Source organism: Purpureocillium takamizusanense, chromosome 3, assembly GCF_022605165.1.
Source record: "Purpureocillium takamizusanense chromosome 3, complete sequence".
Taxonomy (NCBI): Eukaryota; Fungi; Ascomycota; class Sordariomycetes; order Hypocreales; family Ophiocordycipitaceae; genus Purpureocillium; species Purpureocillium takamizusanense.
Window position 1 is genome coordinate 2,753,346 of NC_063070.1, and position 26,729 is coordinate 2,780,074.

General features: G+C 60.5%; 9 protein-coding genes across 10 annotated transcripts; 3 read left to right on the top strand and 6 right to left on the bottom strand.

Moving 5' to 3' along the window:
- Positions 1–114: 114 nt before the first annotated feature.
- Positions 115–771, bottom strand: JDV02_004435 (uncharacterized protein; the record flags this gene model as incomplete). Its single annotated transcript, XM_047985651.1, has 1 exon — positions 115–771. The coding sequence occupies one exon, from the start codon at positions 769–771 to the stop codon at positions 115–117; it is 657 nt and encodes a 218-aa protein (XP_047841628.1).
- A 1,883-nt stretch (positions 772–2,654) lies between these two features.
- On the top strand, positions 2,655–6,240 carry JDV02_004436 (uncharacterized protein). Its single transcript, XM_047985652.1, has 2 exons — positions 2,655–4,380; positions 4,437–6,240. Exons 1-2 carry the CDS (start codon positions 3,284–3,286, stop codon positions 5,416–5,418), a joined length of 2,079 nt encoding a protein of 692 aa, XP_047841629.1. The 5' UTR covers positions 2,655–3,283; the 3' UTR covers positions 5,419–6,240.
- On the bottom strand, positions 5,958–8,617 carry JDV02_004437 (uncharacterized protein). Its single transcript, XM_047985653.1, has 2 exons — positions 8,169–8,617; positions 5,958–8,013 (listed from the first exon to the last, which is right to left on the bottom strand). Exons 1-2 carry the CDS (start codon positions 8,289–8,291, stop codon positions 6,922–6,924), a joined length of 1,215 nt encoding a protein of 404 aa, XP_047841630.1. The 5' UTR covers positions 8,292–8,617; the 3' UTR covers positions 5,958–6,921.
- Positions 8,618–9,613: 996 nt separating this feature from the next.
- On the top strand, positions 9,614–11,598 carry SEC13 (GTPase-activating protein S13). The gene is made up of 4 exons (XM_047985654.1): positions 9,614–9,789; positions 9,893–9,934; positions 10,084–10,199; positions 10,304–11,598. Exons 1-4 carry the CDS (start codon positions 9,787–9,789, stop codon positions 11,163–11,165), a joined length of 1,023 nt encoding a protein of 340 aa, XP_047841631.1. The 5' UTR covers positions 9,614–9,786; the 3' UTR covers positions 11,166–11,598.
- JDV02_004439 (uncharacterized protein) lies at positions 11,461–13,778 on the bottom strand. The gene is made up of 3 exons (XM_047985655.1): positions 12,929–13,778; positions 12,061–12,817; positions 11,461–11,998 (listed from the first exon to the last, which is right to left on the bottom strand). The coding sequence occupies exons 1-3, from the start codon at positions 13,250–13,252 to the stop codon at positions 11,649–11,651; spliced, it is 1,431 nt and encodes a 476-aa protein (XP_047841632.1). The 5' UTR covers positions 13,253–13,778; the 3' UTR covers positions 11,461–11,648.
- Positions 13,779–14,987: 1,209 nt separating this feature from the next.
- On the top strand, positions 14,988–16,566 carry JDV02_004440 (uncharacterized protein). Its single transcript, XM_047985656.1, has one exon. It carries the CDS (start codon positions 15,212–15,214, stop codon positions 16,475–16,477), a length of 1,266 nt encoding a protein of 421 aa, XP_047841633.1. The 5' UTR covers positions 14,988–15,211; the 3' UTR covers positions 16,478–16,566.
- Positions 16,567–17,693: 1,127 nt separating this feature from the next.
- Positions 17,694–20,107, bottom strand: JDV02_004441 (uncharacterized protein; the record flags this gene model as incomplete). The annotated part of the gene is made up of 6 exons (XM_047985657.1): positions 17,694–17,979; positions 18,036–18,376; positions 18,429–18,564; positions 18,618–18,654; positions 18,707–19,483; positions 20,104–20,107. 6 exons carry the CDS (start codon positions 20,105–20,107, stop codon positions 17,694–17,696), a joined length of 1,581 nt encoding a protein of 526 aa, XP_047841634.1.
- A 467-nt stretch (positions 20,108–20,574) lies between these two features.
- Positions 20,575–22,825, bottom strand: JDV02_004442 (Amidase). Of its 2 annotated transcripts, XM_047985658.1 has the most exons (4): positions 22,425–22,825; positions 22,221–22,342; positions 22,083–22,150; positions 20,575–22,002 (listed from the first exon to the last, which is right to left on the bottom strand). In XM_047985658.1, the coding sequence occupies exons 1-4, from the start codon at positions 22,599–22,601 to the stop codon at positions 20,666–20,668; spliced, it is 1,704 nt and encodes a 567-aa protein (XP_047841635.1). In that variant the 5' UTR covers positions 22,602–22,825; the 3' UTR covers positions 20,575–20,665. The 2 variants fall into 2 exon arrangements, with proteins under 2 accessions (XP_047841635.1, XP_047841636.1); XM_047985659.1 differs by having other exon boundaries at positions 22,083–22,825.
- A 416-nt stretch (positions 22,826–23,241) lies between these two features.
- JDV02_004443 (uncharacterized protein) lies at positions 23,242–25,841 on the bottom strand. The gene is made up of 2 exons (XM_047985660.1): positions 23,485–25,841; positions 23,242–23,369 (listed from the first exon to the last, which is right to left on the bottom strand). The coding sequence occupies exon 1, from the start codon at positions 25,706–25,708 to the stop codon at positions 23,570–23,572; it is 2,139 nt and encodes a 712-aa protein (XP_047841637.1). The 5' UTR covers positions 25,709–25,841; the 3' UTR covers positions 23,242–23,369; positions 23,485–23,569.
- Between the last annotated feature and the right edge of the window lie 888 nt (positions 25,842–26,729).

Genomic DNA, 26,729 nt, shown 5'->3' on the forward strand with positions numbered 1-26,729 from the left:
CACCCGCAGACGCCTCGCACGCCAAGTCGGAAGCGTGTCCCGCAACATCACCCCAACGTACCATCTTTCATCTTGCAATTGATCATCTCGAGCGGAGGTTTTGGGTGGTAGTCTTTACGACTCCTTTGCGGCGACGTCGAGATACTTGGTTGGCGCCGAGGATTCCTCCGATGAAAACAATCTCATCCTCAGGTCTCGTATCCACAACACCAGGTAGCTGCCCAGAAGGCCTAGTGTGAGAACGTTTGGCCATAGAGGCTCCTCGTCGTGCATCGTCTTCCGCGTCAATATCAGCGCCTCTCCAGCGATGCCCGCCACGAGCTGAAGGGTGCCCGTCACTGGCAACGCCGAGCGGACCGCCGCCGCGCCGCCAAAGTAGGCATACATGAGCACGTGGTGGAAAGAATTCAGCCCCGCAACTACCCGCCATCCCTCGTGATTGTGAAGCACGCGAAAGTACGTCAGATACGGCGTCGTCAAGTGGTGGAAGCCGAAGTGGAGGTCGATCTCGCCGCCGGCGGCCCGGACCCCGAGGACGTCGATGTACTCGTAGAACTTGGACGCGTGAAAGAGCAGCCGTGCCGTGTCCTCGTACTGAGGCGTGAGTATCAAGGCGAGCAACGCCGCGGATGCTAGAGAGTATACTCGGCTGCTGAGCAGCGTGATGCTCCGGACGAACGCGATGGGGCCGCGGGCGTCGACGTACCGCCCGACGGCAGCCCATGCCGCAACGAACACGAGCGTTTGCAGTATCATCAAATGCACTCCCATATTGCGTAATTAGTGATGAGGGATGTCCATCTACTTCATTCTGATGCTGGTGGAAGAAGGCCTTTTGACAAGGCCTTTCCGTAGGGTATATGGTTTGGAGTGAGTCACCAGCCAGAGTCCTAGGCTAAAGGAATAGAAAGTCCGTCCGCTTCTCGGAACCGGGTCCGACATTGGACGCGTTCATCGTTGCACGACACGCATTGCGGGTTACATACATACGGAGTCGGGTGTTCGAACTCGAGGACTCAACTCGAGGATGTACCACCGCCTCCTGCGCAGCGGTGGCTTTCACGGCCATTTTCGTGCGTGGGTTCCGACGATGTCCACGGCGACCCCAACCGTTCGTTCTAGACGTGGATCTCGCGGTGGACCGCGGGAAATGCCGCCAGCAACCCTGACTTGCGGGATGCAGCCAGCCCCGTTTATATGAGACGTCCGTCCTTGGTTTCGACAACGCTCGCCGCCCGCAAGGCTTTGGTTGCTTTTTGTCTGGCTGTCGGACCGTCGAGGGCTGACGGCTGGCTGTGGTGTCACCTTCAGCTGGGATGCGTGTCAGCGGCCGTGTCGCTGAGAGCGACTGCATGAGGAGCGGCAGAGGCAATATTTTAGCAGATGGCTTCGGCATTTGCGGCTCATCGCCCACCGGATCCCACGCCGCGATCCGTGCCCTCCGCTGGTCATTCCCACCAACTGACGCTACGGGGCTGGAACGCCCGCTGGATACCTCGGGGGGGAAGGCGGGAGGGATATGAGGTTCTTGGACTCAAAAGGCCCGGGGGACAGGGCCGAAGGACGGCGCTCCTTCATTCGCCTGGGCGGCAGTCTTTTTGGAAGGACGACGAGACACGAGAGCGCGGCCGGGCCCCTCAACTGATGCCAACCGGTACTTCGTAGTATGTAGCAGTACGTATGACTGTGGTGACGGCGGCGCTGACAACGCGACTCGGCTCGACCCGTAGCCAGTCGAACCGGCTAGAGCGGCAGCCTTGGTGAGCTCACTGCTCGCACAGATTCTGGGTGCGACATCGTACCGGGAGGGAACATGAGCGCGCGCGCGCTGGGATGAGAAGGTGACTGAGGCAGTGCCTGCAAAGGAAACATCCTCTCAGACGGACACGACCCTGGGGGGGGAGGGGGCCCGAGACACAAGCCCGCACTGCTAAGGGGCCGGGTACCTCGGCGCGGGCGACACGCAGAGCAAGTTACCTGCGTCGAAACACGCGACCAGAGCGGCTAGCGGTTCCTGGAGCGCCGGCGTGAGGTGGTGCAGGCTCTGCTTCCAAGGGCCCCGCGGCGCCCCTCCCCTTGGCCAGTCCCATATCCGCCGCTGCCAATGAGTGAAGCGCCACCCATCCATCTATCCGTCGTCCCTCCACCTGCGTACTGCACTCATCGGTGCATCTCCTGCAGCCCAGTGCCAGCCAAGTGTGTGCCCAGCCGGAGCAGGCGTCCAGGGCCTCCACTCCTCTGTTGGCTGTTCCAGCAGAGAGGGAGGTACCTTTCCATCGAACGTCTACTAGCGCTCGCCCGCCCTGTAGAGCGCCTCCACTGCGATGCGAGAGAGAGGAGGATGGAGGCCCGTCGGGACCGGGCCCACCCTCATCTCACCCTTGTCGAGCCCGGTAGGGAAGCGCAGGGGAGGGAAGCCTGGGGAGCCCACCTGTAACGCCCCAGACGGGCCAATGAAGGGGCTTCGCCTGCTGCCCATCCTCCCACCCCCATCCTCCCAGCCATGGTGCCGGGCCTGAGGTGGGCTTGGCCCGGTACGAGGCACAAGGTTCCCGAAACCCACCCTCTCGCCCTCCTCGGAGGCCCTCCCCTCCCTCCATCCACCAGCGCACCCACCCGCCTCCCACCCACTCACCACTGGCACTCACGACAGGTCTCTCCCGCCGGCTCCTCGCCCTGGACGTAGGGTGCTGAGGCGCCGCGTTAGGTCAGGCTGCCCGGCCGTGCGCTGCGCTGCGCTGCGCTGTGCCGTGCCAGTACCCACGCCACGCCACAGGCACTCCGTTCAACGCCAGCCAGGCCACTTGGGCTGCGCCCACCCACCCACCGTTCTCCCCTCGAGTACGGTATCTGGCTTCCTCTCCTCTCAATCCATTCCCCCCCCCCTGCATCAACATCACCACGGCCTCAATCATTCCGCCCAGCGACCTCTTCCCGTGCCTTCCGCATCGACCCGCCCGTTGGTTCGTGCCGCAAATAATCACCGCCTTTCGTTTTCGACTCGTTCTTTTCCCGACGTGCTACGCCGCCGACTCGCATTTTTGACCGTGTCCAATTCTCCGCCTGCTGACCCCCCCGATTACGAGACGTCGAGCGAAAATTACGGTGCCGACGACCTGTCCAGCGAGGAAGCAAGCCTCCCACGAGGCCAGATCGAAGGCAAAGCAGGGTATCGTCAAGTCTGCGGCCTTTGTGGCCGCCCAAACTACCCTGCGGGCCTGAGTAGGCCTGCCGACTCCCCCAACCGCCGACGACGCTGTTCGACACCGATCGAGTCGCCGCCATGAGCCCCCCAAACGGCAATGGCTCAAATGTCCAGCGGAGGTCATCAGCGAGGATGTCCGGTCGGCTGTCAATAAGCGCTCGCAGCGACGATGACTACGATCTAGACGTCCACGCCGTCTCCGATGGCTTCCGGCCAACACAGAACGGCTTCAGACCACCTGCTTCCGAACAACCCTACCTCACAATACCACAACCGCCACCCGCTGTCGCCACGAAGGGCAGCTATGAGACGGAGCGTCCGTCGAGCACGTCGAAGCCTCCGCGATCACACGACTCGCTGAGGCTCCGAAACGATGGCTCAAGCTGTGCTCGCCACTCGAATGGCAGACCTGTCCTTCCCGATCTGGCCATCGGCACGCCGCTCATGCAGGTAGAGGCTCCATACGACGGGCCGACAGGGCCATCACACCCGTATGAGATGTATCCACAGAGGACGTTTAGCAATGCATCGACTTCTACCGCACCCCGGATCAACCGACAGTCGTATCACGGGCCTCGTGGCCCTACGCACCCGTACGCTCTCTACACCCAGAATACCACGACAAACGAAGAGCCCGATCAGCAGGCCGCCCAGAATCAAATTCCCGTCGGCTTCACCGGCATGGGCGCCAGTTACCAGCGGCAACTAGGGCCAGATGGCGAAGAGGCTGGCGATTTGATTGGGCCTCTTGGCCACTTGGAGGAATTGCCGCCCTACACGAGATACCCCGAGGATTCTTTCGCCAGAAAGTCACCCGAGCCCGTCTCCAATCTGTCCCCGTCTCCCATTCAGCCAATTCCCGGCGCTGGCGGCATTGGGATTGCAACCCGCGATCCCGAATTCTCGTCTACAGAGGACGATCTAGGTGTGCCTTCACGCCCCACATCACGGAACGAAAGCCACCACGAGGTGAACACAGCGGCCCGCGAATACTCGGAAAAGAAGACCATGACCAAATGGCAACGCAGAGCCAGGAAAAAGCTGTGGGGCATTGTGCCGTACTGGTCCATTTTCCTGATGCTCGTAAGCATCGTCATCATGGGTATCGTCATGGGCGCCGTTATCGGGACTGTCCTCGTTGGCCATAATCGCGACGGCGGGTCGTCAGGAGACGAGTAAGTCGTTGCCCTGGCAGCATAGCGAGATGATTGACTAACGATATCGCCACTAGACAAGCCGACAGGGAGCCATCCGGCACTCCCTCCGATGTCAGGCCACTTGGCTCGCTGCCCACAGGCCTACCGCCGTTGGCGACGGGATATTTCTCCCTTCCACCCCTCGATACTAGCCAGGCGCCGAAATCGTGCTTCGTTGAGCCGACGCAGGCACAGGCGTGGAGTTGCGATATGCCGTTCCGATTTTACTCCATGGAGATTCGACAGGACCCAAAGGCTGCCCCGACTTGTAACTACGAACTCAGCCTGACTGCCTTCAAGCCCTCGATGGCCAAGTTCATCTGGGGAACGCAGCCGCCGGATGTCCCGGATCCTCAGCCGCTGCAGCTGGTCGAGGACAATTTTGAGAGAGGTCGCGGTCCAGCGTGGTGGCTCAGCCTCACCTATAACAAGACGGTCATTGTCTCGGACGATGCCTTTCCCGGTCAGAAGACCAAGCGGAATTGGCATTACTTCGATACGCCAATGGCCGGCATCGACCCCACAAGGTTCAAGAAGAAGAATGTTGGTGCCAAGGAGGGCGACAAGCCGTGGATCTGCACCTGGCCGAACACGTCGCTCGAGATATTCATCTACCCGTCTCAAAACGCCAGTTCTCCCTCCTTTGCGAAAGTAAAGCCATCGGCAACCACGACTGCGTCCGCCGACGATGCTACCCCGACCGGAGACGCGGCTCCGGACCATGTTCCCGCTTATCCCAAAGTCGTCAAATTCCTGGAACGTCGATACAAGCAACCAAACTCTACGGCTGTCTGTCGCCAGGTTCAAATCACCAATGACGGCCACGGAGTTAAACCGCTCCTTGGCTCCGATGGCAAACCGATCGAGGTATCGATCTTGGAGCGTCGGAGGGGCCTAGACGGCACGCTCATGGAGCATGACCGCTATGGGCAGCGAGAGAAGCGATTCCCCACGAGCTTCTTGTCGCGGGAGGCCCTTGAGCTCACCGACTGCGGCTGCCTGTGGTGGTCCACATGATAAACGGGCAACACACAGCGACGTCAGCCGCGACCGGGGACACCCCCTCGTTTCATTACCAAGGCAATCGGGCATCTGGTCCGTGTCAACGCAAGCGTTGCGTTTACTATTATATTGTATTCACCTTTCTTTGTAACGAATCATGCAGCCGATTGGGCCGGCTCCCTCTTGCACATTGAGCACACAGACGGCGTGCGTAGCGCCTTGCATCCACATTTCTTCACGCGCGGCGAGTGGACGGATTTCTATTGGGGCCTGGAGTTATTTTGCGTGGCTGTCACGGGACATATTGCCCATCTACTTTCTTTTGCTGAAGTAACATACACACGCACACGCACACGGACGGGCGCGTGCATATATGGCTGGGATCTGGGACTTGTTGGCCGCTCGCCTATTTAACACGCGGAAGCGAGATGGTGTGGCATAGCATATTACGGTTCGGGTGGATTCTTGCGCTGCGATCGTTTGTGCGGGAGGCGAGACGAGTCTAGCCATGATCCTGCTGCGTTGAAGGGCCGGGCGACTTTGGCCACTTTGCGAAAAAAAAACTCGCCCTCGTGCTGGTGGCCTTTGAAGGCAAGAAGTCGCGGGGCACGAATGTGACACATCTATTTCGAGTTTGGGCCGTTGGTACAGATGGGATGCGGGGAGGGTTGAGGCCCGAGTAGTAGGTATCTAGGCTTGACCGTGGGCACAGTGAAAAAAGAATATATTTGTGTCACTACTTTGGGCCTCGGCACAGGGCGCAATCGTGAGGGCGGGATGCGATATGGCTCCCTAGTTACTTGCCCTTGTTTGTAACCACGTAGCCAACGACAGTGTTTTCAAAACGTCCTTCCTTTCCAACAACGCCCCTATGTGTCTAAGTGTTCGTGACGCGTGTATGTAAGTCCAAGCCGAAGCGTCAGGCCACCCACCAGCGTTTCACCGCATGGGCTCCCGCCGGGGGCACGGAACCCATGAGATATATATACAGTATATACCTACTTCGTACGGTGTAGGTGCTTTTGTGCTAGCAGCAGCCGCTTCTCAACCCGCCTGACACACACACACATACGTACGTATACTATACGTACGTACGTATGAAGGTTACGTTTTGCGCACGTCATGGGGGAAGAGGGACATGACCAGCTTTCCACAAGTCGCGTCGCGTTACTCTTCTTTTTTTGGGTGTTATTTTCAGTACAGGGCTGTCTCGCTGAGGTGCCTCGCGCACGACCTAAACGGCTGCACGGCGACGGCGCGTGCTCCTGGGCGGTGATCGTCGTCATGGTTGTAGTGGTGGTGGTGGTAGTGGTCGGCTTTGTGGGCGTGTTGCGACGGGGGTGCGACGCGCGGTTGTCCGGCGATGGGCCCGGTCGCGGCCGAGGAGGAGGACCAGGAGTAGGGGGAGCAGGAGTTGTGCTGGTGGTGTTGCAGTGGTTGAGACTGCGCTCGCGCTTGCTAATGAGTTGTCGCATTATCGCCGCCGCAGCCGCCGCCGCCGCTACTGTCGCTGCCGAGTCAGGTCAGGCTCTGCTGCTGCTGCTGTTGCGCCTGGTGGGCGGCGCCCCCGGCCTCCTCGCCCTCGCCCCCGCCTTCCTCGGTCTGGCGAATCTCGTTGTCGACAATGTCCTTGCGCCCGTCGCGAAAGTCGCGCATGAGGGAGAGGAAGACGGAGTTTTGCCACTTCTCACCGGCCTCGTGCTGGACGGACTCGAGGAGTCGCTCGGCGGCCTCGGAGACGGCCGACTTGCCCTTGGCGGCAGCGTTGTTTGCGTCTGCCTCTGCGTCTGCGGGTTGTTGTTCTTGCTGTTGTTGTTGCTGATCGTGGTCTAGAATCATGTCTTGCGCCGTCATGGGAGCGATGGTCTCGGCGGCGTTGTTATTAATGGTGGTGGTGGTGGTGTCGTGGAGGGAGAGGTTGCCCAGCTCTGGGGTCTCGAGGTCGGACATGCTCGTTGAGAACGTCTGCTGACTCGTCGCGACAGCCTCCTCACCGGCCTCAGCCTCTGACGTCTGGGGGAGGGCCGCCTCGTTGAGCTCCAGCTCGCGCGCCATTTGCTCCATCGCGGCGTCCACGTCGGTCATGTTCCCGCCGCCGTTGCTGGCCATCCACCGCGCCATCTCCTGGTCAAAGTCGGATGCCGCTGGCGCCGCACCAGGCTGCTGCTGCTGCTGCATAAACGCAGCAGGCCCCCCTTGCTGTTGGCTGAACATGGGCGAAAAGGCCTGTCCAAAGGCGCCCTGGAAGTTGGGCTGGGCCACGTGCATCTGCATCGGCGCGGCAGCGGCGGCGGCGGCGCGCATCTGCGGTGCTTGCTGATGGTGGTTGTTGCCAGCGGCCGTGAAGCGAGAAAAGTCGGACGCCCAGCTCGTCAGGTCGGGGGACGCGCGTGACTGCTGCTGCGCAAAGTCATGTTGCATGTTGATGAGCGGCGGCAACCCGGGCTGCTGCAGGGCGGCAGCGTGGGCGTTGAGGCGGCCGGCGGGCGAGTGAGGCATGCCGGGGATAACGCCGGCGGAGGGCCCTTGGCCGTTGAGGAATGCGCCGAACGAGTCGTGATGGCCTTGCTGCGCCGGGTGGTGGTGGTGTTGAGGGGCAGATCGAAAGGACTATGCATGCAGAGACGAAACCATGTCAGCTTGTCGCACCTTTTTTCTCTCTTGACGCAGATGGGAAACAAAGAAGAAGCATGAATTGCCTGGTTTTCCCCGCCCACCGGCGAGGAGGAGACGGGAAGGGGGCAAGGGACAAGGGAAGGACGTACAGCATGGCCGTTGACGCCGCCGGCGCGATCGACGAGGCGGTCCTGGTGGTGGCTGACGTCGCGCGACTGGTGGTCGACGAGCCGCTTGAAGGGTGAGGGCCCGCTGCAGGACGCCTCCGCCATGGTCGTCTGTCGATGTCGCTGTCGCTGTCTTGTGGGCGACCGGCGCGCTGGTCGCTGCTGGGCCGGGTATGCGCGATGTCAAGGAGCAAAGGAGATGCGGACGGTGACAATATGCAGCGATGAATAGCCTCGGCGCAAGTCGGACGGACGGCAGGGTCCGAGAAGTCGAGAAACCCCGGCCCGAGCAATAAGGACAAGTAGAGATGAGGCCTGACGAGCAGTAAAAGATCGGAGGGACGAGTTGCTCTAGGATGTCGGGGAGAGTGTGAACATGACGGATCCAAGTGTGGAGGAGGGGAGGTTGTCCGCTGTCAAGGAGATGGAGGCGGGATGGATGGGATGCTCGAACGGCATGCCGCCATTCATTGCCTGTGATGGCGCCCCGCCGTTTCGGGCGTCCCGACTCCCGAGGCTCGGGGGGGGGCAAAGGGCGTTACTAATGACCAGACCCCACGTTTTCCGTCCCGCGGGTGGGTGGTCCACGGAACGGACGGCCAGTGGGAGCGAGTGGTTCAGCGCCTGGAAACCCCAGATGTGCCGCCCTTGTGGCGCTCGGCAACCACGATAAACCCCCGCCAATGGAATGGCTGGCGGCGTGTGATGGTTGCAACTTGCCCCCCCCCCCCTGGCGGCCAGCATCCGCTTCCATGTTCAGGTTCCTCGCTTATAAGACATCGAACAACTGCTTAGTAGCCCAACATACTACTTAATCCTGTTTACCTCTTCTATCATCCAAGCTGCTCCTTTCGAATGAAGAAAAGGGCACGGGGGCGGTGTTCTATTAGCCTTAGCTTGCCAACGCCCGCGGCCAAGAGTTTCGTGGCTACCCTGCATGAGCTCTTCTGTCTGTAAAGCGAAGCATATGACGCCATCGCCGGTTCACCAGAATCCTAGTCACGGATCTTTGCGATTATACAACTGTTCGCTCGCCTCTACTAACGTGACGGTGGGATTCTATCGGCGTGCTATCCTACCCAGCACTCGTTGGCCCCAAGATCGATTACTTGTATCCGCACATGGGGAAATACTATGTTAGTAGCCGGTCTGCGGTCGCAACCGAGGGGCCACGACCAACAGGATCCTCCAGACGTACATTCGTACCCAACAAGCATACAGCCTATGGAAAGTCACAAGCCGAAATATGCATGGATAATACTATACTACTAGTATAGGGCCCCTAGACCGTGAAAGCAGAGGAGGGGCGTTGCATCTACTTCGTGGTAGCGGGTGGTGGTGGGGTCGAGGGGCGCGACGTCACGTGCAGCTCAACCGTCGCCAGCTGTCACCAAGCGATACAGGGGATCTGGTCACTGCAGACGCCAGCTGCTAGCAAGCTCCTTCCCAAGCTCACCATTATCCTGGCCTGCTCTACCTCCCTCCCTCCCCTTCTCCCCCGTACCCTTGTAATTGCCAATTCATTGCTCTCTCTTTTTCTTTCCACGTAAACGACTTCCTCACAGCGTCGCTTCTTGGTGCACCGCTTCCTCCCCCCAAGATGGTACGTACGGCACGAGCAGCGAACCCCCCCCCTCTCTCGCGCCTTCGCGTCGTTGCGTGCGCGCCCCAGCAAGCATAACCGTGCTGACAGACACAAACTCCAGGCGACGCAAGTCATTACGAACTCGGGTCACGATGACATGATTGTACGTTTCTCCACGTCGACCGCCCGACCGACCGCCCGACGCCCGCAGGAAGGGAGCCGACAAAGAGCTCCCGTCGGCGCCGTCGCGGTTCCAACGGGCACTCGGAAGGAAGCGCGCCCATGGCTGACTTTGTTACTTGTACGCAACAGCACGATGCAGTCCTCGACTACTACGGCCGGAAACTCGCCACCTGCTCGAGCGACCGCACCATCAAAATCTTTGAAATCGAGGGCGAGACGCAACGGTTGATAGAAACGCTCAAAGGGTGGGTTTTCCATTCCTCCCGCCCTTCCCCTGAATACTGTCCCCCACGGATACGGTGACGCCAACGGACAAGGGGTCTGACCGTTGTTGTTTCTCTCTTTATAGACACGAGGGCGCAGTCTGGTGCGTCGCCTGGGCGCACCCCAAGTACGGCAACATCCTCGCCTCGGCGGGCTACGACGGCAAGGTCTTCATCTGGAAGGAGCAGGCCAGCGGCAGCGGCGGTCCTCATCAGGCCGGCGGCGTCGGCGGTGTTGGTGGTGCTGCTGGCGCTGGTGCTGGCGCTCCCGGCGGTGGCGGCGCAGCGTGGCAGCGCATCTACGACTTCCCCCTGCACAAGGCGTCGGTCAACATCGTCGCCTGGTCCCCGCACGAGGCCGGCTGCCTCCTCGCCTGCGCCTCGTCCGATGGCTCCGTCAGCGTCCTCGAGTTCAAGGACAACGCCGTCGACCACGTCACCCTCCCCGCCCACGGCCTCGGCGTCAACTCGGTCTCGTGGGCCCCCGCCACCTCCCCCGGCAGCATCGTCAGCAGTGCCCCCGTCGGAGGCGGCCCCGCCGCTGCCGCCGCTGCCCTCGCCGGCAACCGCCGCTTCGTCACCGGCGGCTCCGACAACCTCGTCAAGATCTGGGCCTTCGACCCCGCCTCCCAGTCGTACAAACAGGAGCGCGAGCCCCTCGCTGGCCACGCCGACTGGGTCCGCGACGTCGCCTGGTCCCCCACCGTCCTCCAAAAGTCGTACATCGCCTCCGCCTCCCAGGACAAGACGGTCCGCATCTGGACCTCGGACCCCGCCTCCCCCGGCCACTGGGACTGCAAGGTCCTCAACTTCGACGCCGCCGTCTGGCGCGTCAGCTGGTCCCTCAGCGGCAACGTCCTGGCCGTCAGCGGCGCCGACAACAAGGTCACCCTGTGGAAGGAGAACCTCCGCGGCGAGTGGGAGTGCGTCAAGTCCATCGAGGAATGAAGCCCCCGCGCCGGAGCGGGACGTCATGGAGTGCAGACGCGATGGTGAAGCAGAAGCCATGGATCTACAAGGGGCCGAAGCAGCAGCGAATGGTTCGCTGCTCAAACACGGTGTAGTTGCGAGGCGTTTGGAGGCCAAGATGAGGCGGCAGAGACAAGCTCTCGTTGGCAACCTTGGCTCTTGGCCAGGCTGCATCGCTCAGGGCTTGCTCTATCATTCCAACTGAGACGGATGCAATTCAGGGGAGGGGGACACAACCAGCTAGACGCGTCTGAAGAGTAATGAACATGTAAAAGCGCAATCTTTGTTTTGTCTTCCATGTCACAGGGGGCTGTTGTTACTCTTTAAGCTAGACAATCTTCCCAAAAGCGCCCCAGGTGTCCCTCTTAGGCCGTACATTGAGAGCGGTCATAAAATCATCATGAATTTTCTGTCAAAAAAATCACACCCCTTTTTCTTTTAGTTCCACGAGTCATGTCATCATTACGCCAGGAACAGGCCCGCGACGACGGCCGCCAAGATGACGGCCCAGGTAGCGGCCTTGTCCGCCACGAGAGACCGAGAGCCGACACTGTTACCTCCATCGTCGGTGGTGCCGTTCTGGTTGAGGATGAAAATCTCGCCGGTGCTGTCGCTCGAGACCCAAAGCCTGCCTTTGGAGTCCCAGGCGAGGCCGACGGGCCGGAAGCAGCCGTCGGGGCAATTGGCCAGGTCCGGAGTCGTGAGCACATCGACGGCCGCCGTCATGCTGTCGTGCGCAGCCGTGGGCTCGCCCGTATCCTTGTTGAACGCGACCGAGGCAATACGATAGCCAGTGGGGTTCTTGCGGTTCCCTGGACAGATGTTAGTCAAGCAACGCGGCCGCCCGTGGGCGAAGTGCAGAGGGGGCGCTTACAGCTGCCGTGGAACGAGATGAACGCCTTGGACCCATCCTGGTTGAACTTGACATCCAGGGGTGCAGTATGTGCCTGGAAAGCTAATCGCGGGGCCACGTAGTCCTTTTTGCACTGGTCGTCGGACAATGTCTTGGCGTCATCGGGGCCGGGGAATTGGTCTGCCGTCTTGAGGGAGCCGAGGTTGGGAAAGTTGGTCGTGTTCCAGATGGCGTAGCACCGCGGGAAGCCGTAGTTGCCGCCCTGATCCTTGGCCGTGGAGCTGTCGTTGAGGCGGCCGTGGTAGTTGAGCTCCTCGCCGGGGTTGTCCTGGTGGATGTCCTCGCCATTGCGGGTGACCTCGTCGATGGAGTTTTCGACGGACCAGATGCCGCCCTTGGACGGGTCCTCGGCGACGCCGACCGAGTTTCTCAATCCCCAGCCAAGCAAGACGCCGTCCATGAACGCATAGGGGGCGTCCTTGTCCCCGAGTCGCGACACGTCAAAGGCACGGAGCTGGGCGTGTCCACTCGACTTATCGCGGGCCAGGGAGTCTTCGTCGTCGACGGTTCCACGCGAGACGACGAGCATGCCCGGTTTCTTCTGGGACATGAGCAGGGTGCGGGTCGTCTTGTCCGTGGACGACATATTGGCGATGATGGTGCGGTTAGAGTCGCCCACAGTGCCGGCCTTGGCGTCGTAGGCCCAAGCGTAGACCTTGGACGAAGACGAGGCATAGAGCGTCTTGCCGTCATCGGAGAGGGCGAGGCCATGGTTCAGCTGCGGTCCCGTGTAAGTCGACGGTGCCTTGGGGGTTTGCGGGCTGTCTCACTGCCGCAGGTGGTGGCACATGGGGTCTAGCATAGTGTTGTATCGACTTGTGAGACTTACCTCGGCACTGCTGATGATCTTCTTGGGCTGGCTCGTCACGACGCATGTCTCGCCCTGATCCTGATCGATGGTGAGGCGGAAGACGCCCACGCCCGAGTCGACGAGGAGGAGGGCGCCGCCCTTGTCGAAGGCGATGCTGCGGGGCTTCTTGAAGCCGTGGGCGGCGAGACGGTATTGCCAGCCCTTGGCGGCGACGGGCGGCTCGTAGGATACCTTGAGCGTGTTGGGGCAGCCGTCGTCGGCTCGGGGAACGACGACCTTGGCGGCAGCATCGGCCACGGCGGCGGCGGCGGCGAGGGCGACGAGGAGAGAGCGCAGAGCCATTGCGAATCGATGACGCTACGTGATGAAACCTCCTTTAGACAGACTTGAGAGAGGGCGGTTGCACCTTGTCGGTGTGAGAGGTCCGCTGGTCACCACCGGCTTAATTCGATACTCGATACCAACGAGAAGCACACACACGACATCCAAAAAATAGGAATAAAGCAGGAGTATAAGAAAAGAGAGAGAGAGCCCTACGGTGCCTGGACGAGAGGCGAGAAGCTCAAAGAGGTATGACGGGCTCGTGAAAAAAGACTGGGACGCTACCTTATTACGGTACGGCGGACTGGCTTATACTCCATGGCGAGCGGGGCATGAGTCTTCTCCTGGTGGCTTTTTTGGTGGCTTTCCCGGCTGGCGAAGAAAGAGCCTTTTCGCTCTTGTGGGAAGGAGGGGTCCAGCTGTGAACTTGCCAAGGTTCGACTACTAGCCTCGTTCGCTCCTGCCCCTCGCCGCCGCCGCCCAGGGGACCGACCGAAGGCCGAGGGCTCAGCCGCCAGCGACTTGGGCAGTGGGAACTCGATCGACTTTTGGAGTTTGTTGGCGCTTGCAAAGTCGCTAGTCGACCAAACTAGCATTGGATACCTGCTGTACTAAGGTACCTATTCGGATTTATCATTTTTGGTACCTGTAATTGTGACTGTGCGATGCGTTGCGCAAGGTACCCTCCTGCTGCTGCTGCTACAAACAAAGGTAATCACCTTAACTACCATACAGTTAGTAGGGCATTCCCTCCTGCAGACCCGCCCTGCTGGGCCCCCATGCCGCCCTGCCGGCTTCCGCCACGCGAGAAAAACCCGCTGCGGAGGGGCACGCGAGAATTGCCCTGCTACATACCTACAGCGTCGTGCGCATCATCTCACCGCGTATCCACGGAAGCTGGATGTGAGAGCAAGGGTGTCCTGTCCACTACTCCAGAGTCCAGACGACTGCCCCGCACTATCACGAGCTGACGCCGCTCTCTCATCAGCCGCCCACCCAGCCAATATTGAGTCCGCGGGCGCATCACCCCGGCATCCGCTTCCTCCCCCCTCCCGATCTACATCCCCGAGGAGAAGCTTGAGAGCGAAGAGACGCTTTGACGCTCTTCACGGTCAAACTCGAGTCGTCGACTCGCAAATCTCTAGAATGGGATATCGGCAACGGGACCATAATGACGCACTGCATTTCTACGAAGCCGTAGATATTACCCAACATGGTTGCCGCTACGCCCACCAACAGCACCACGCGGTCAAAGGGCATGCATGGGCAGGCTCACGACTGCCGTCTTGGCCGTCCGTGCCACCGCTCTGTATGCTTTCTCGTCTCATCTGCAGCGACGTCGGGCTGGCCCGAGCAGCCCCTTATACGCGTCATCGTCTGTTTGCGCGGGCCGCACAAGGGCCCAAGTCGCCCTCATAGTACGCATGTAAACTTGTAGGTGTATCCGTTTCAAGCACGCCCGTACCCGCGTCGTGGCCCGCAGTCAAATGACTGAAGGGAGGCGAGGGGGTGTTACGTTTATTTCAAGTAAGAAGACGCCTGAAACCCGTGAAAAAGCGCCCCATGTGTAGCTCATGTTTCTATACCCGTTCGCCTCCCTACGCAACCACGCAACCCGATCATGGGCGCTCGGGCACCGAATCAAAGCGGAAGAAAAAAATTCTGAAAATCATGCTGGCTCATGATCACATAGAAGACTTTTCAAAACGTTAAGAGTTAGATGTTGCGTTAGAGAATCGTTGGCTCTGACCATGTTCAGTTGCGTTCTCGCAATGCTGCATTACATCTCTCCTCTTGTGTTGGCAACCGGCATATAAACCTGTTTCTCTCTCTTCTCTCCTTCAGGTTTCCCTAACCAAACCAGCCTCTGTGGGCATATCCAGCTGCATCAACTATCAATCATCACCACCACCACCATCATCATCATCCACCTTGTCACGAACCCCTTGTGTACATCGTTCCTTGCCATATACTGCCGCCATGCGCGTCTCGCAGCTCGCCCTCGCCATAGCGAGCGCCCTCGGGGCCGTCGCTCTATACACCCCAAAGACGGGCCCTGACGTTGTTTCCGGGAAGCCCCCTGCCGACAACTCCAAGCCAAACGGCAACGAGGCCATGAGGCTGGGGTCCCGTGGCGTTGGTGCGGGCGCGCTTGATCCCGCCCGTCAGAGCCTCAACGGCCTTGAGCGCCGGAGAGTAACATCGTGCCGCAGAATCGGCTGTTACAGATATCTAGGAGCCACTGGTTTTCGACACGGGACAGAACACAGCGGCGGTGATGGTGGCGATTCCCGCGGTCACGTTGACACGGCTACAACGACGACGTCAACAACAACAGAGTCCCCCCACCATACTAGGCGGCACGATGCTGGTGCGGGCGCCGTCGATCTCGCCCATGCGAGCCTCAACCAACTCGAGCGCCGGAGGGGAGGTGGCGGCCGTGGAGGCGGCGGCTTCGGCGGTGCTTTCGGCGCCGCCGGCCGTGGATTCGCACGGGCGGGTGGTTCTCGGCGTGGTGGTGGCGGGGCAGGGCATACCAGCAACAGGGGCCATACGGGGGGAGAAACGAAGAAGCAGGCACAGCACAAGAGCGGCAACAAGCAAGAGCAGCACAAGGACAAGGCGCAGAACAAGCAGGCACATCATGACGAGGGCGGCAACAAGCAGGAACAGCACAAGGGTGGCAACAAGAAAGACCAGAACAAGAACAAGAACCAGAAGAAGCAGAAGCAAAAGGACAAGAAGAAGCAGAACGAGAAGCGCAGGAAGCCCCAGTGCAAGGGCCGCCACGCGAAGCAGTGCCTCAAGGGCGGCACCTGCTCCGACGACGGCGTCTTTTCCAACATCCAATTTAGTGTCGATACGTGCAAGGACTGCTTCTGCCCCGGGGCTGACGGCAACAACATGAACACCAACAGCAACAATCAGAACCAGAACCAGAACCACGATCAACACCAAAACCAACACCAGCACCAGCAAGACGCCGCTCGCGGTGCCATGGCCGGGCACCACGCCGCCAATGCCCAGGACAATGCTCATAACGCTGCTACCGGGCACGACACCGGCCACGGCTCCAACCACGCTCACGACTCCGGCCACGGCTCCAACAACGCACACCAAGACGCCGGCCACGACAACCCTCCCAAAGACCACGAGCACCACGACGCGGGCCACAACCACGCCGACAAGAAGGACGCGCCGCCGGGCCACAAGAGCCCCGAAGAAGTCGAAGTCGATGAAGAGTAGGGAGGACAGAGAACCCGCGTTTTTCTTTCTTTGGGATTGTCCCCCCACTTGCCCCCTTCCCCCTTTTTTATCTTTTTGGCTTTCTCCTGGAAATCCTCTATTTTTTTTTGGTTTCCCCTTCTTTTCTTTTCTTTTCTTTCCTACACGCAATATCTCTATGATAGTGTCCCTGGGAAAGCAGGGATATTGCACGGAAAGCAGGAACCTCTTTTTCATGGTTTTTTTTAGTCTTTTTATGTTGGCGCAGTGCGTACCACTACTATCTTGTTTGCGCAGTGCGTACTACCTATACAACTAGTACTATTACTCGATGTAGTAGCCCCCCCTTTCCGTACGCTGCTTTTGTAAAGCAGCAGCACTACCACCCAAACACTACGTTAGTTATTAATTGAACGAACGTTAACTACTACTACTACTCTATTGGTAATGCACAGATTTGATAAAGGTGCTTTGTGTCTGTAGAGCGTGCCTCGTTGTGGTGTAGTTGCCTCCCAGCGTTTGATGTCTTGAACGGGTGGCGCAGAGCGGCCAAGGGGGTTTGATTTGGCGGACGTGCCCATGACGCCCGTCCCTGTGTCGTGTGCGCAACCGGCCCCGTGCTGATACTCCCCCTTCAGCCGCCAAATTACCTTGGTATACGTACGCAGTGCGGCCGGGGGGCCGACTTCACAAAGCGAAGACCAAGGGTTCCCACGCCTTATTATTAGCACGCAGTGTCACCGGCTGCCCCCACTGACTGACTGACACGCACCGCCGGCACGAGCGAAACGAAACGCGGCCCCTCGTCGGGCAACAGTCGGGGAGGAAACAACGTGGGTAATCACGGACAGCCGGGGTAGAACCAGAATGCACACTCGAGGGTACCTATGGGATTTGTACTATGTAGTTTCGGGGGGTATGTAACGGCAAAAGGGAATTATCGAAGCCAGGGGCATCGCCCCGTCCGTTTTCCATCAACGTCGATCGGTACAGGGGCATGCAACAACAGGATGCGGATGAGAACAGGGAAGGACGAAACAAGGAAAAAAAAAGAGGGAAAAGAGGAAAACGGGCACCAAAGCCCCGTTCGTAACCTGATGAGACGCCTGCCAGGACAATCAAATGCATCTTTCATGTGCATGCTTCCACGGTTAGAAAGCCTCGCGTCTTGTTGTGACAACCCGCTCCGTGACGGAAAAGAGCAGTGGTGGGATCATAGGTAGCCACAGCGCAGCCACTATCGCAGCCCGATGACGCTCATCTCGAGCGTCCACACCCGCCGGATCCAGACCTTGAGCTTGCCGTCGACGCCGTCGACGTTGTCCAGCTCAATGCCCTCCCACCAGCACCGACGGGCGGGCTTCCGCCAGAAGAGCAGCAGCTTCTGGGCCATGCCGACGGCGCTGGTGCCCATGTCGTTGCCGCGAATGTCGCTTCGCAGGCGCGCGAGCGCCAGGCTGCAAATGACAGCCTTGTTGGGCTCACCAGCGCGGTGACCCCATCTGTCGTCGTGGTTGAAACCTCTATTACACGTCGTGTCAGCCATTATTCCTTTGAAGCCAGAGACGGAGATGCTCACCCAGCCGTCAGCATCTCAATAAGATGCGCTTCTGTGGTGCCAGGCTCGTCGCTGCGCTTCAGGCCCGAAAAGATTCCGTCTTGCTGCTGCAGGGCCTTGGCGGCTGCCCGCTTCACTTCAATCATGCCAGGCTGGCTGATGTCAGCGCTTGGCGGAATCGCATAGAAATCGAGGTCCTCGCGCAACACGATGATGCCTGCGCGTTTGGCGGAGTCGTCCCGGGACCCCAACGAATCCATTGCATCGCCGTCCTGCGACGTGCTAGGCGACGACTCGGAGGGAATGGACTGGGCGACGTTGCGAAAGAAGTCGAGCATGTACTGCAGCGACGCCGGGTCGTACTAGACGGCTTGTCAGCGGCACGTTTGGGCAAGCAGGATGGCTCATACGTACGTCGACCTGAACAGCGTCATTCTCGGAGAAGCCGTTCATATGTCCTTCCGGGAAGAGCCCATTCGGGAACAGCGAGAGCAGCACGAACTCGGGCAGCGTCAGTAGCTCGTCCCTCGAGAGGACAAACCTGGTTCCCCTGCGAAAAATAAATGTCAGACTGGCAAATCTTCTGCTGTACATGTGACCTACCTCAGGTCCATTGCAATGGTCTCATCGGCACCGACATCTGCAGCGCTGTCAGCAGGAATATTGATTGGCAAAGGGATGGATAATCGTACCTCCAATGGCATTGATGGGCGGCCCGCCCTGCTGCACCTGAGTAATGATACTCGCAGCTCCTCCGGCGGCAGACATGACGAACGAAAACGAGTGGAGAGGACTATCGCCCTCCGAATACGCCGGCGGCGGCTCTGCGTCGTCGTCCTTGCGACTGGACTCTCCCTTTGTGTCCCGCGGGAGGACGCTCTTGGTCTCGGCGACGGGGTCGCAGAAGGCTCTCGCGGCGGCCTGGTCCGGGTCGAAGGGCTCGGACTCGGGGCAGGGGGCAGCGTAGCTGTAGGCCGGGGCGGACGCACTGGCTTCTGCGGTCGCGGTCGCGGCGAACTTTGCTGCGGCGGAAGAAGAGGCGGCGGCGGCAGCAGCGTCGTGAAGGGGGGCAAAGAGCGACGAAAAGGGCGGGGGCCGGGAGGAAGAAGACGCCTCGGAGGCGGGATACTGGGGCGGCGGCGATTGCTCGCGCTCGTGGTCGGCGTCGGCGTCGACGTCGTGCCCGCAGCAGTCCGAGATGTCGCGACGGCGGTGACGGAGGTTCTCGATGCGCTGTGACGGCGGCGGCGGCGGCGGCGGCTCGGCAACCTGCTGCTGCTGCTGCTCCGGACGGGGGGAGACGCTGGCTTCCTGCGTCCCGGACAATGCGGCGGATGGCTCGCGGGTCTCTGGCGCCGCGGTCCGGCGAGGGCAGGCGGATGTGGAATTGAAGAGGCCGCCGTTTGGGAGGGCGATGGCGGCGGCGGCGGCGGCGGCGACAACGGCGGCGGCGACGGGGGGAAAGCGGCCTAGCGAAACGGGCGACCCGACTCGGTGAGGGTGTCAAGTGACGTCTGGGCGGGTGATCACAGCAGCGGTATTCGTGGCACCATGGGGTGTGGCAAGCGGCACGCTGCAGTCGGTCGGTCGGTCGCGCGGTACGTGGCGAGCTTGTGCTGTGCTGTGCTGTGCTGTGCTGCGGGTCGGCAGGCAGGCAGGCGGGCAGGCGGACTGGATCAGCGTCGCGACATGTGTGTAACGGGCGACTGACGATGGATGGATGACAGGACGATGAACGATGGACGTTGTTGGCTGGCGGACGGGGGGCAAATAGATGGGATGGACGTGGTGGTGAGTTTTGACTGGAAAGCAATTAATCCCTGTTCGTTAGTAGGGAGGAGGCCCAAGGCTTGGTGCTTGTTGCTTGCTGGCTTGGCTGGCGAGGTTGGGTCGGGTGTGACCCAACTTCCACCATCAGTGGTGCTGAGGTTGCCAATCCAACCTATGGAACCATGGCCCCCCCCAAGAGCCCAGCCCAAATTACCACCTACGGGGGGAGCGCAGCCGCCGGGGTGGGGCCCGGACGGGCGAGCCTCCACGAACAGCGGGAGGGCGGCAGGCGGCTGGGAGTTTGCGGGCGCTCGCGCACCCATTGACAGACAGCCTTACGTCCCGTCTACGTACCTAGGTACGATGTGCAGGCGGTCGCAGCGGTGGTGGGCGGGTGGACTGCTGGGAAGCGGGTAGAGACTCAGTGCAGTTGAGGTGGGCTTGGGGGTTGGGCCGACCCTGGGGCGGCGGCGCCTCCACTGCCATCCGTGGGCGGTGGCTAGTAGTTACAGAGGGGGCTCAAGAAGTTCAATGTGCAATGCCCGGGTTGGTTGTACCTCGTGCAGTACCTGTGTTACCACGGGCAGGCACTGCACTGCTGGACGCCACCGACCCCAGCGAGCGGCCTTTCCACCTTGGCATGCATGCACGCACAGGTGATGAGAGCCTGATGTTGGCACGCGCATATCCAGGGGAAGAAACATGCATTCGAGCCAACAACAGCCCAACACCACGCAGCAGCGGCGCATGTCGCCTGCAGCAGCCCTCTCTCGCCTGTGTGCCGTTCGAGAGCAAGAGCAGAAGCGGCGATGGGCTACCCACGACGCAAGTTGAATACCTAACAATCAATGGCTGCTATTGAGTACCTACAGTACCATGTCTCACCGCGAACATCGCACCTCCACGTCCGCCATCGCCCACCGCCTCACCGGCCGCTCGCGAACCCTCGTCTGCCGCTCAAACGCGTACGCCAACCCCACCAGGTCCGCGTCCGAGCACAGCCGCCCCAGGAAGCTCAGGCCGTACGGCACGCCCGGCGCCGTATCGACCATGCTCCTGCTCCTGCTGCTGCCGCCGCCTCCCCCGCCACCGCTGCCGCCTCCGTCTTCGGCTTCGTCGTCGTCGTCGTCGTTATCCAGCCACACCACCTCGGCATCGGCCGGGTAATGGCCCATCGGCACCGACACCATGGGCGCGCCGACCACGGCCGTCCACTCCGCCGCGAGCGTCGTCGGCATCGCCACCGCCGTGAGGTCGTGCCGGTCCAGCGCCCCGAGCAGGCCCTGCGGCCCGCCCAGCTCGAGGAGCCGCTCGCACGCCGGCGCGAAGCGCGCGTCGCTGTTGTCCCAGCCCTGCGCCAGCACGTCGTCCCAGTGCGCCGTATTCTTCCCCGGGAAGCCCTCCTTGGGGTGCCTCTGCGTGAGGTCTCGCAGCTCGGCGAGCGTGCGGACGCCGCTCGGGTTGACGCTGAGCTCCGCAAAGTACAGGGCGAGACTGGACATGAAGTCGGCTCCCATGACTGTGTACTCGGCCTCTCGGAGCTCGTCCATCTTGGCGCTGAACTCGACCTCGATGACGGTGGCTCCGTTCTTTTCGAGGACTTCGAGAGCCTGCTTGAATCCGCCGATCTCAACATCCCATCTCTTGTCCTCGTTTTGCGCCTCGATGACGTTCCAAGGGACCCCTATCCTGGACCCGCGCAGCGCGTCCTCCTTGCACGCCGCCACAAAGTCTGGTATCGTCGGGATAAGCGTCGTATAGCCATCGTGGGGATCCGGCCCGGTGATGGCCTGCAGCGCGTATGCGGCATCCCGAACCGTGTGCGCAATCGTCCCAACGGTATCCATGCGCTCTGATATGGGCACCACCATGTCGCGCGACGTCATGCCGACGGTCGGCTTGATCCCGACCACGCCGCTCCTCTGCGCCGGCCACACGACCGAACCGTCCGTCTCCGTGCCCAACGCGGCAAACGCAAGGCCCAGGTCCACGGCCACGGCGCTGCCGCCGGAGCTGCCGCAGGGCTCCTGAGACTCGTAGTAAGGGGCAAACGTCTGCCCGCCGTGCGCAGACCACCCGCTGCTGGGCTTCTTGCAGCGGTACCCGGCCCATTGGCACATGTTGGTCTTGCCAAGGATGACCACCCCGGATGCGCGCAGCTTGGTGACGACACCGGCATCGCGGGGAACCTTGGCTCCGTAGAGGATCCACGACCCGGCTTGTGAAAGCTTATTAGCAAGGGCCAAGGAGAGCCCACAGCCCGTCGTCGTCTTCGTTGCCTCGGGGGTAAATGCTCACCCGTGGTATTCATATCGTCAGCTGTCCCAATGTTGTTCTTGACGAGCATGGGGATGCCGTGGAGCGGCCTACACTCATGTCGCACATGTAAGCATAATCCATCATGAGACGGGGGGGGGGGCGCAACACTTCCACTACCCTCGGCTCTTTCCGGCAGCTCTCTCCCTGTCAAGTTCGGCAGCAATCTCGCGAGCATCCGGGTTGACCTCCGTCACGCAGTGCAGCTCATCGTTGACCTGCTTGATGCGCGCCAGGTACGTCTAGTCACCGCAGCGTCAGGCTTGAGTCCCTCTCTGTTTTTCGCTTTCACGGCTCTGCTGGCAGTCACTGCGATGTACTTGCCTCGACCAGCTCTACGCTTGTGAAAAGGCCCCTCTTGAGCCCATCTGCGAGGTCCTCGTACGTGGCATCGATGAGACGCGGGAATACGGCTCCCGCTTGTCCGCTGCTGCGCCCATGGCCCTCCGCGGGCTGACTTGTGTCGTGGCAAGCCACCGACAAGTGTCGCTCGTCGGCCATCGTGGCGTGGCAGATTGATGAATGTGTAAGACGGACAAAAGTCCAGCACGAGAGAGAAAGAGGAGTAGAGGACAGTGAGCTCACAGGCAGTAAGACGCACGCAACCAATGAAGGAAGGGCCAAAAAGGTCCGAGGCTCCAAAGCGGTGTCCAGGCGTGCCAAGTAATAAATAAGATCTTCCAGAGTTCCGATTCCCGAACGTCAAGGTGGTGGAGGTGGTGGTGGTGGAGGGCACGCGGAAGCGCGGAGGGCGCGGTCTAGCTGCAACGCCTTCTTTCTTTCCGGCTGCCTGCCTGCCTTGCCCCTCTCCTCCTGGTCCTCCTCCTCCTCCTCCTCTCAGCCGCCCGCATCATCCATCCATCCATCCATCCCTCCCTCCCTCCCTACCCGTCGTCGTCGTCGTCACCTCGCTTGCTCGCTCACTTCCGTACTTGCACGACAATCAACCCCCCTCCCCCCGGCCCCCGCGCGCCCCCGTGTGGTAAGCGCCGAGGTCGACACCCAAGTTAGTAACTTACTACTACTACTTCCCCGACCTGTCTGCAAAAAGCACCGATGGATGGATGGATGGATGCGATGTCGTGCATGCATCCAGCATGACATGCATGAACAATGTGCATGCAAGGGACAGAGCACCGGGCGCAAGCAGTTTCGGTCTGGGTTCACTTGCTAACTAAGTTTGTTGTCTTCCTGCGAGGGCCGTTGGAGAAGCCTCCTGCGCCGCGCTGCGCGTCGGATGTAGTCTTGCTGTGTTTTGTCGTTGCAGAACTTTTGTCATCCGTGATTAGTTTGAGATTGGCAATCTACCGACCTATCTTGGTTGTAGCTTGGAGAGAGAGAGGGCTTGTCGCTTTGGCTGCGCCGAGGTGGGAATAACACATACATAGCAACGGTCACAATACCACGACGCACACAACAAAGTCAAAACTGACTCCCGATCCATTGGACGAGTTCGCGTGTATTTGGTATCATTCGCTGTCGCTATCCCCGAAGATGGCATGTAGGACCTCCTCATTGGCCGCCTTCCCCTCGATCGCTTCGTTCCTCTCCGGATCTATCTCCGTGGCCTTGCCCTGCTGCTTTGCCGCCGCCTCTGCTTCGGCCGCGTTGCTCTCCGTCTGTCCCGGCTCGGGCAGTAACGCGGCGGCGGCGCCCACGGGCACAGATGCCGACGCCGGCCCCGTGTCCGGAGACTCCCCCTCCGGCTGAGCGGGCGTTGGCCAGCTCGTCGTCGTGCTGCTCCTCGGGCGGTTCGCTTCGGGCTCGTGGTCAGGGCGCGAATGCGCCGGCGCCTTGACGTTGAAGCGCTTGCACAGGAGTCGAGTAGGGTAGAAGTCGGCGACGCTCCGCGTCATGTCTCCAAACATGCCCACCCTGGCCGCTTCCTCGGCCGGGTCGGCGACCTTGGGCTCCGGCTTGGCCAACATTTCTCTCTGGTCCTGCGCTGCAGACGATGGGTTCAGGACCGTCTTGGACGTTGTGAAGCGCGATGCCATGAAGCCGGTCATTGGCTTGAATATTCTCGCACAATTGTAGAACTCATTCATTTCTCGCAAGAAGTCGTCATCGGACACGCCGTTGCGCCTGTCTGGCGGTGAAAGCTCGGGGTTTGCTTGATTCTCCAGGTACCGGCGATATCGCGTGCGTTTTGCCTCATCGTCGGCGTAGGGCCCGCCCGCGCTCCGGGCGAGCGCTGCCGTCGCCGTGGCGCGATCCACCTTGGGTGCCCGGTCCCAAAGGGCTTTCCGCTTCTCCTCATCGGACATGCCTACCTCGGCAGGGATCTCGCCTCGAGCTGGTGGGAGGTCGGCCTTGCCTGATGCGGCGGCGAGCTTGTCTCGGGCCGTCGCCGAGATGAAGTCGAAGACCGACTTCCCTGGCAATGCCTTCTCTCCGAGCAACGCCGCTCGTTCACGAGGGCCCAGCGCCGAGGCTTTAGCGGCATCCGCTGCTGACAAGTAGTTGGAAGAATTTGATCTCGCTGTTGGATCCTTGGCTGATGTCCAGCCGGATGGGACCGCCGGCGGGGCGTACTCGGAGAACAAGGCAGCTAAGTCTTCGGTGACCTTGGCCAAAACGTATCCTGGAAGCGGCAGTCGACCGTCGTGGCATCGTCTGAGGCCATCAGCCGTTCTGGCTGTCCTTGGGACAAATTTGGGTGCCTTGTCGAGCGACGGGTTGGCTAAAGCTGACGCCTTCTTCTTCTTCTTTTTGTCGCCTCCGATAATCCGGTTGTATTTGATCTTGGGTCCAATATCGTACGGATCCTCCTCGTCGGAGCCGGTATCGTTGAGAACACCCACGCCGAATGCACCCCGCGACGATTTTGATTTTGGTTTCTTTGGCTCGAGCAGCGAATGCCGCGGCCCGTTACCGAGCTTGTCGTCGTCATCGTCGTCGTCGTGTCCGTGGTTGTCTGCGTCAAGCTTTTGCCTGAAGCTTTGGAGGTCCGGCTGCCCCCCGTGTCCGAGACCCATGCGATCGGTTTTGCGCACAAACTGTATCATCGGCGCATTATCCGGGGCGAAAAGATGCGTCTCTGCTTGGTGTCCTGAGGATGGCTTGCCGACATCGAGTCGAGCCCTTCGCCGCACCTTGGGACCAACGCCCTGGCCATCTTTCCAGCCCATACGGCGCAGCAGCTGCAGCCCCATGGTGTCGCCCTCCGCCTTGAACAAGCCCATGAGGCCGCCGGGACGGCCCTCGCCCTGGGAGGTCGAGCCCAGTCCTGCAAACGCCTGAGATGTCTCGATCTGCTGCGACTCGGCGACATCGGCTAGGTCCTCCTCGTCCATGAAGTCCTCAGCGCGCTGCTGCTTCGAGGCCGGGCCATCCCTGTTGCGGCTGCTCCGACTTGATACAAAGGTGGACGGGGTCCAGCCTTCTTTGGAGCCGACGGTGTTGAAGTAGCCTGCGCTCCAGCCTCCGGTAAAGGCACCATGTAATCGCTTTCGGCCCCTCTCGTCCCTTACCTCCTGCTTCCACAGAGGCAGGTACGCGCCATCGTCGCGAGAATCGGCCTCGTCGGGTAGGGGCGTGCCGAAGAGCGCGTACGGCGCATGGTTGCTGTCTGTTTCGAACGTGGATCGCGAGCGTTTGTAGGACATGAGATCCACGTGATCAGGGCATCGCTGCCCAGGCTCCCGGTGCGCAACGTCGTGCGGGCAGGAGTGGTGGCGACCGGTCGATTGTTGAAGGCAGATGCACACTTACAGCATGGAGTAGTAGGCGATGGACGCGGTCATGGCAGTGTTGAGAACTTGAGACCAGCAGGGACAGAAGTCTGGTGGTGGGTCTTATCGATAAAGCCCATCCCCGGGTGGGCAGAAGGGGGGCACAATGAAGGCTCGACGCAGGGCGGCGGGGCGCTACGGGCCAGCCGTTTATTTCAGGTTAGAGTAACAGTTTCGTTGCATTGCTGTACCTGATTGCCATCCTCAGCATGACGTGACCCAGGTCTCGGCGCATGTGCGCGACAGGTCGCAGCATCTCAAAGCTGTGACGAAGCTGGCTTGCTGCGCCCCTCTCTGTTTGTGATGGACAAGTGTGACTTGGACGATCGAGTGGAGTAAGCTCTAGGCGTCATTGGCGCGGTTACTACTCCATCAGTATTTCGTGGAGGCGGAAGTCTGTTCCTTGAGCTTGACCAAGTTCAACGCTGCGCAAAGGCCAGGTGCCTAGCAACGCTCATCGTGTTGTGCAGATTTGAGAAGGACTTTTTTTCCGTGCTAGTAATGTAATTTTGTAATCAATAAAGGAAAGACTCTATACGAGGCGCGGGGGTAAGCACCAGCAAGCAAGAGCCACGCAGCAATATAATACGGCGCGGCATAATACGACGAAAGACGAGTCATAGGCACGGTTCGAACAGTCTACGGTCACGAGTACGGTCTACGGCTTACGAGCTTACTACTTACGCCAATCGATTGCAATAGAACCGAGCAATATCTTCATTCAAATAAGAAGGTCGCGAGGCAAGGCAGTCGCAGCCAGGCAGCTAGGCAGTCGCGCATGCACGAGACTCGCGGCGGCCACGAGAGTTATGGCGGCCACGAGAGATATGGCGGCCACGAGAGATATGGCGGCAAAAATACCCACGCCAATAAGATAGCTTTCGCAATAAGATAG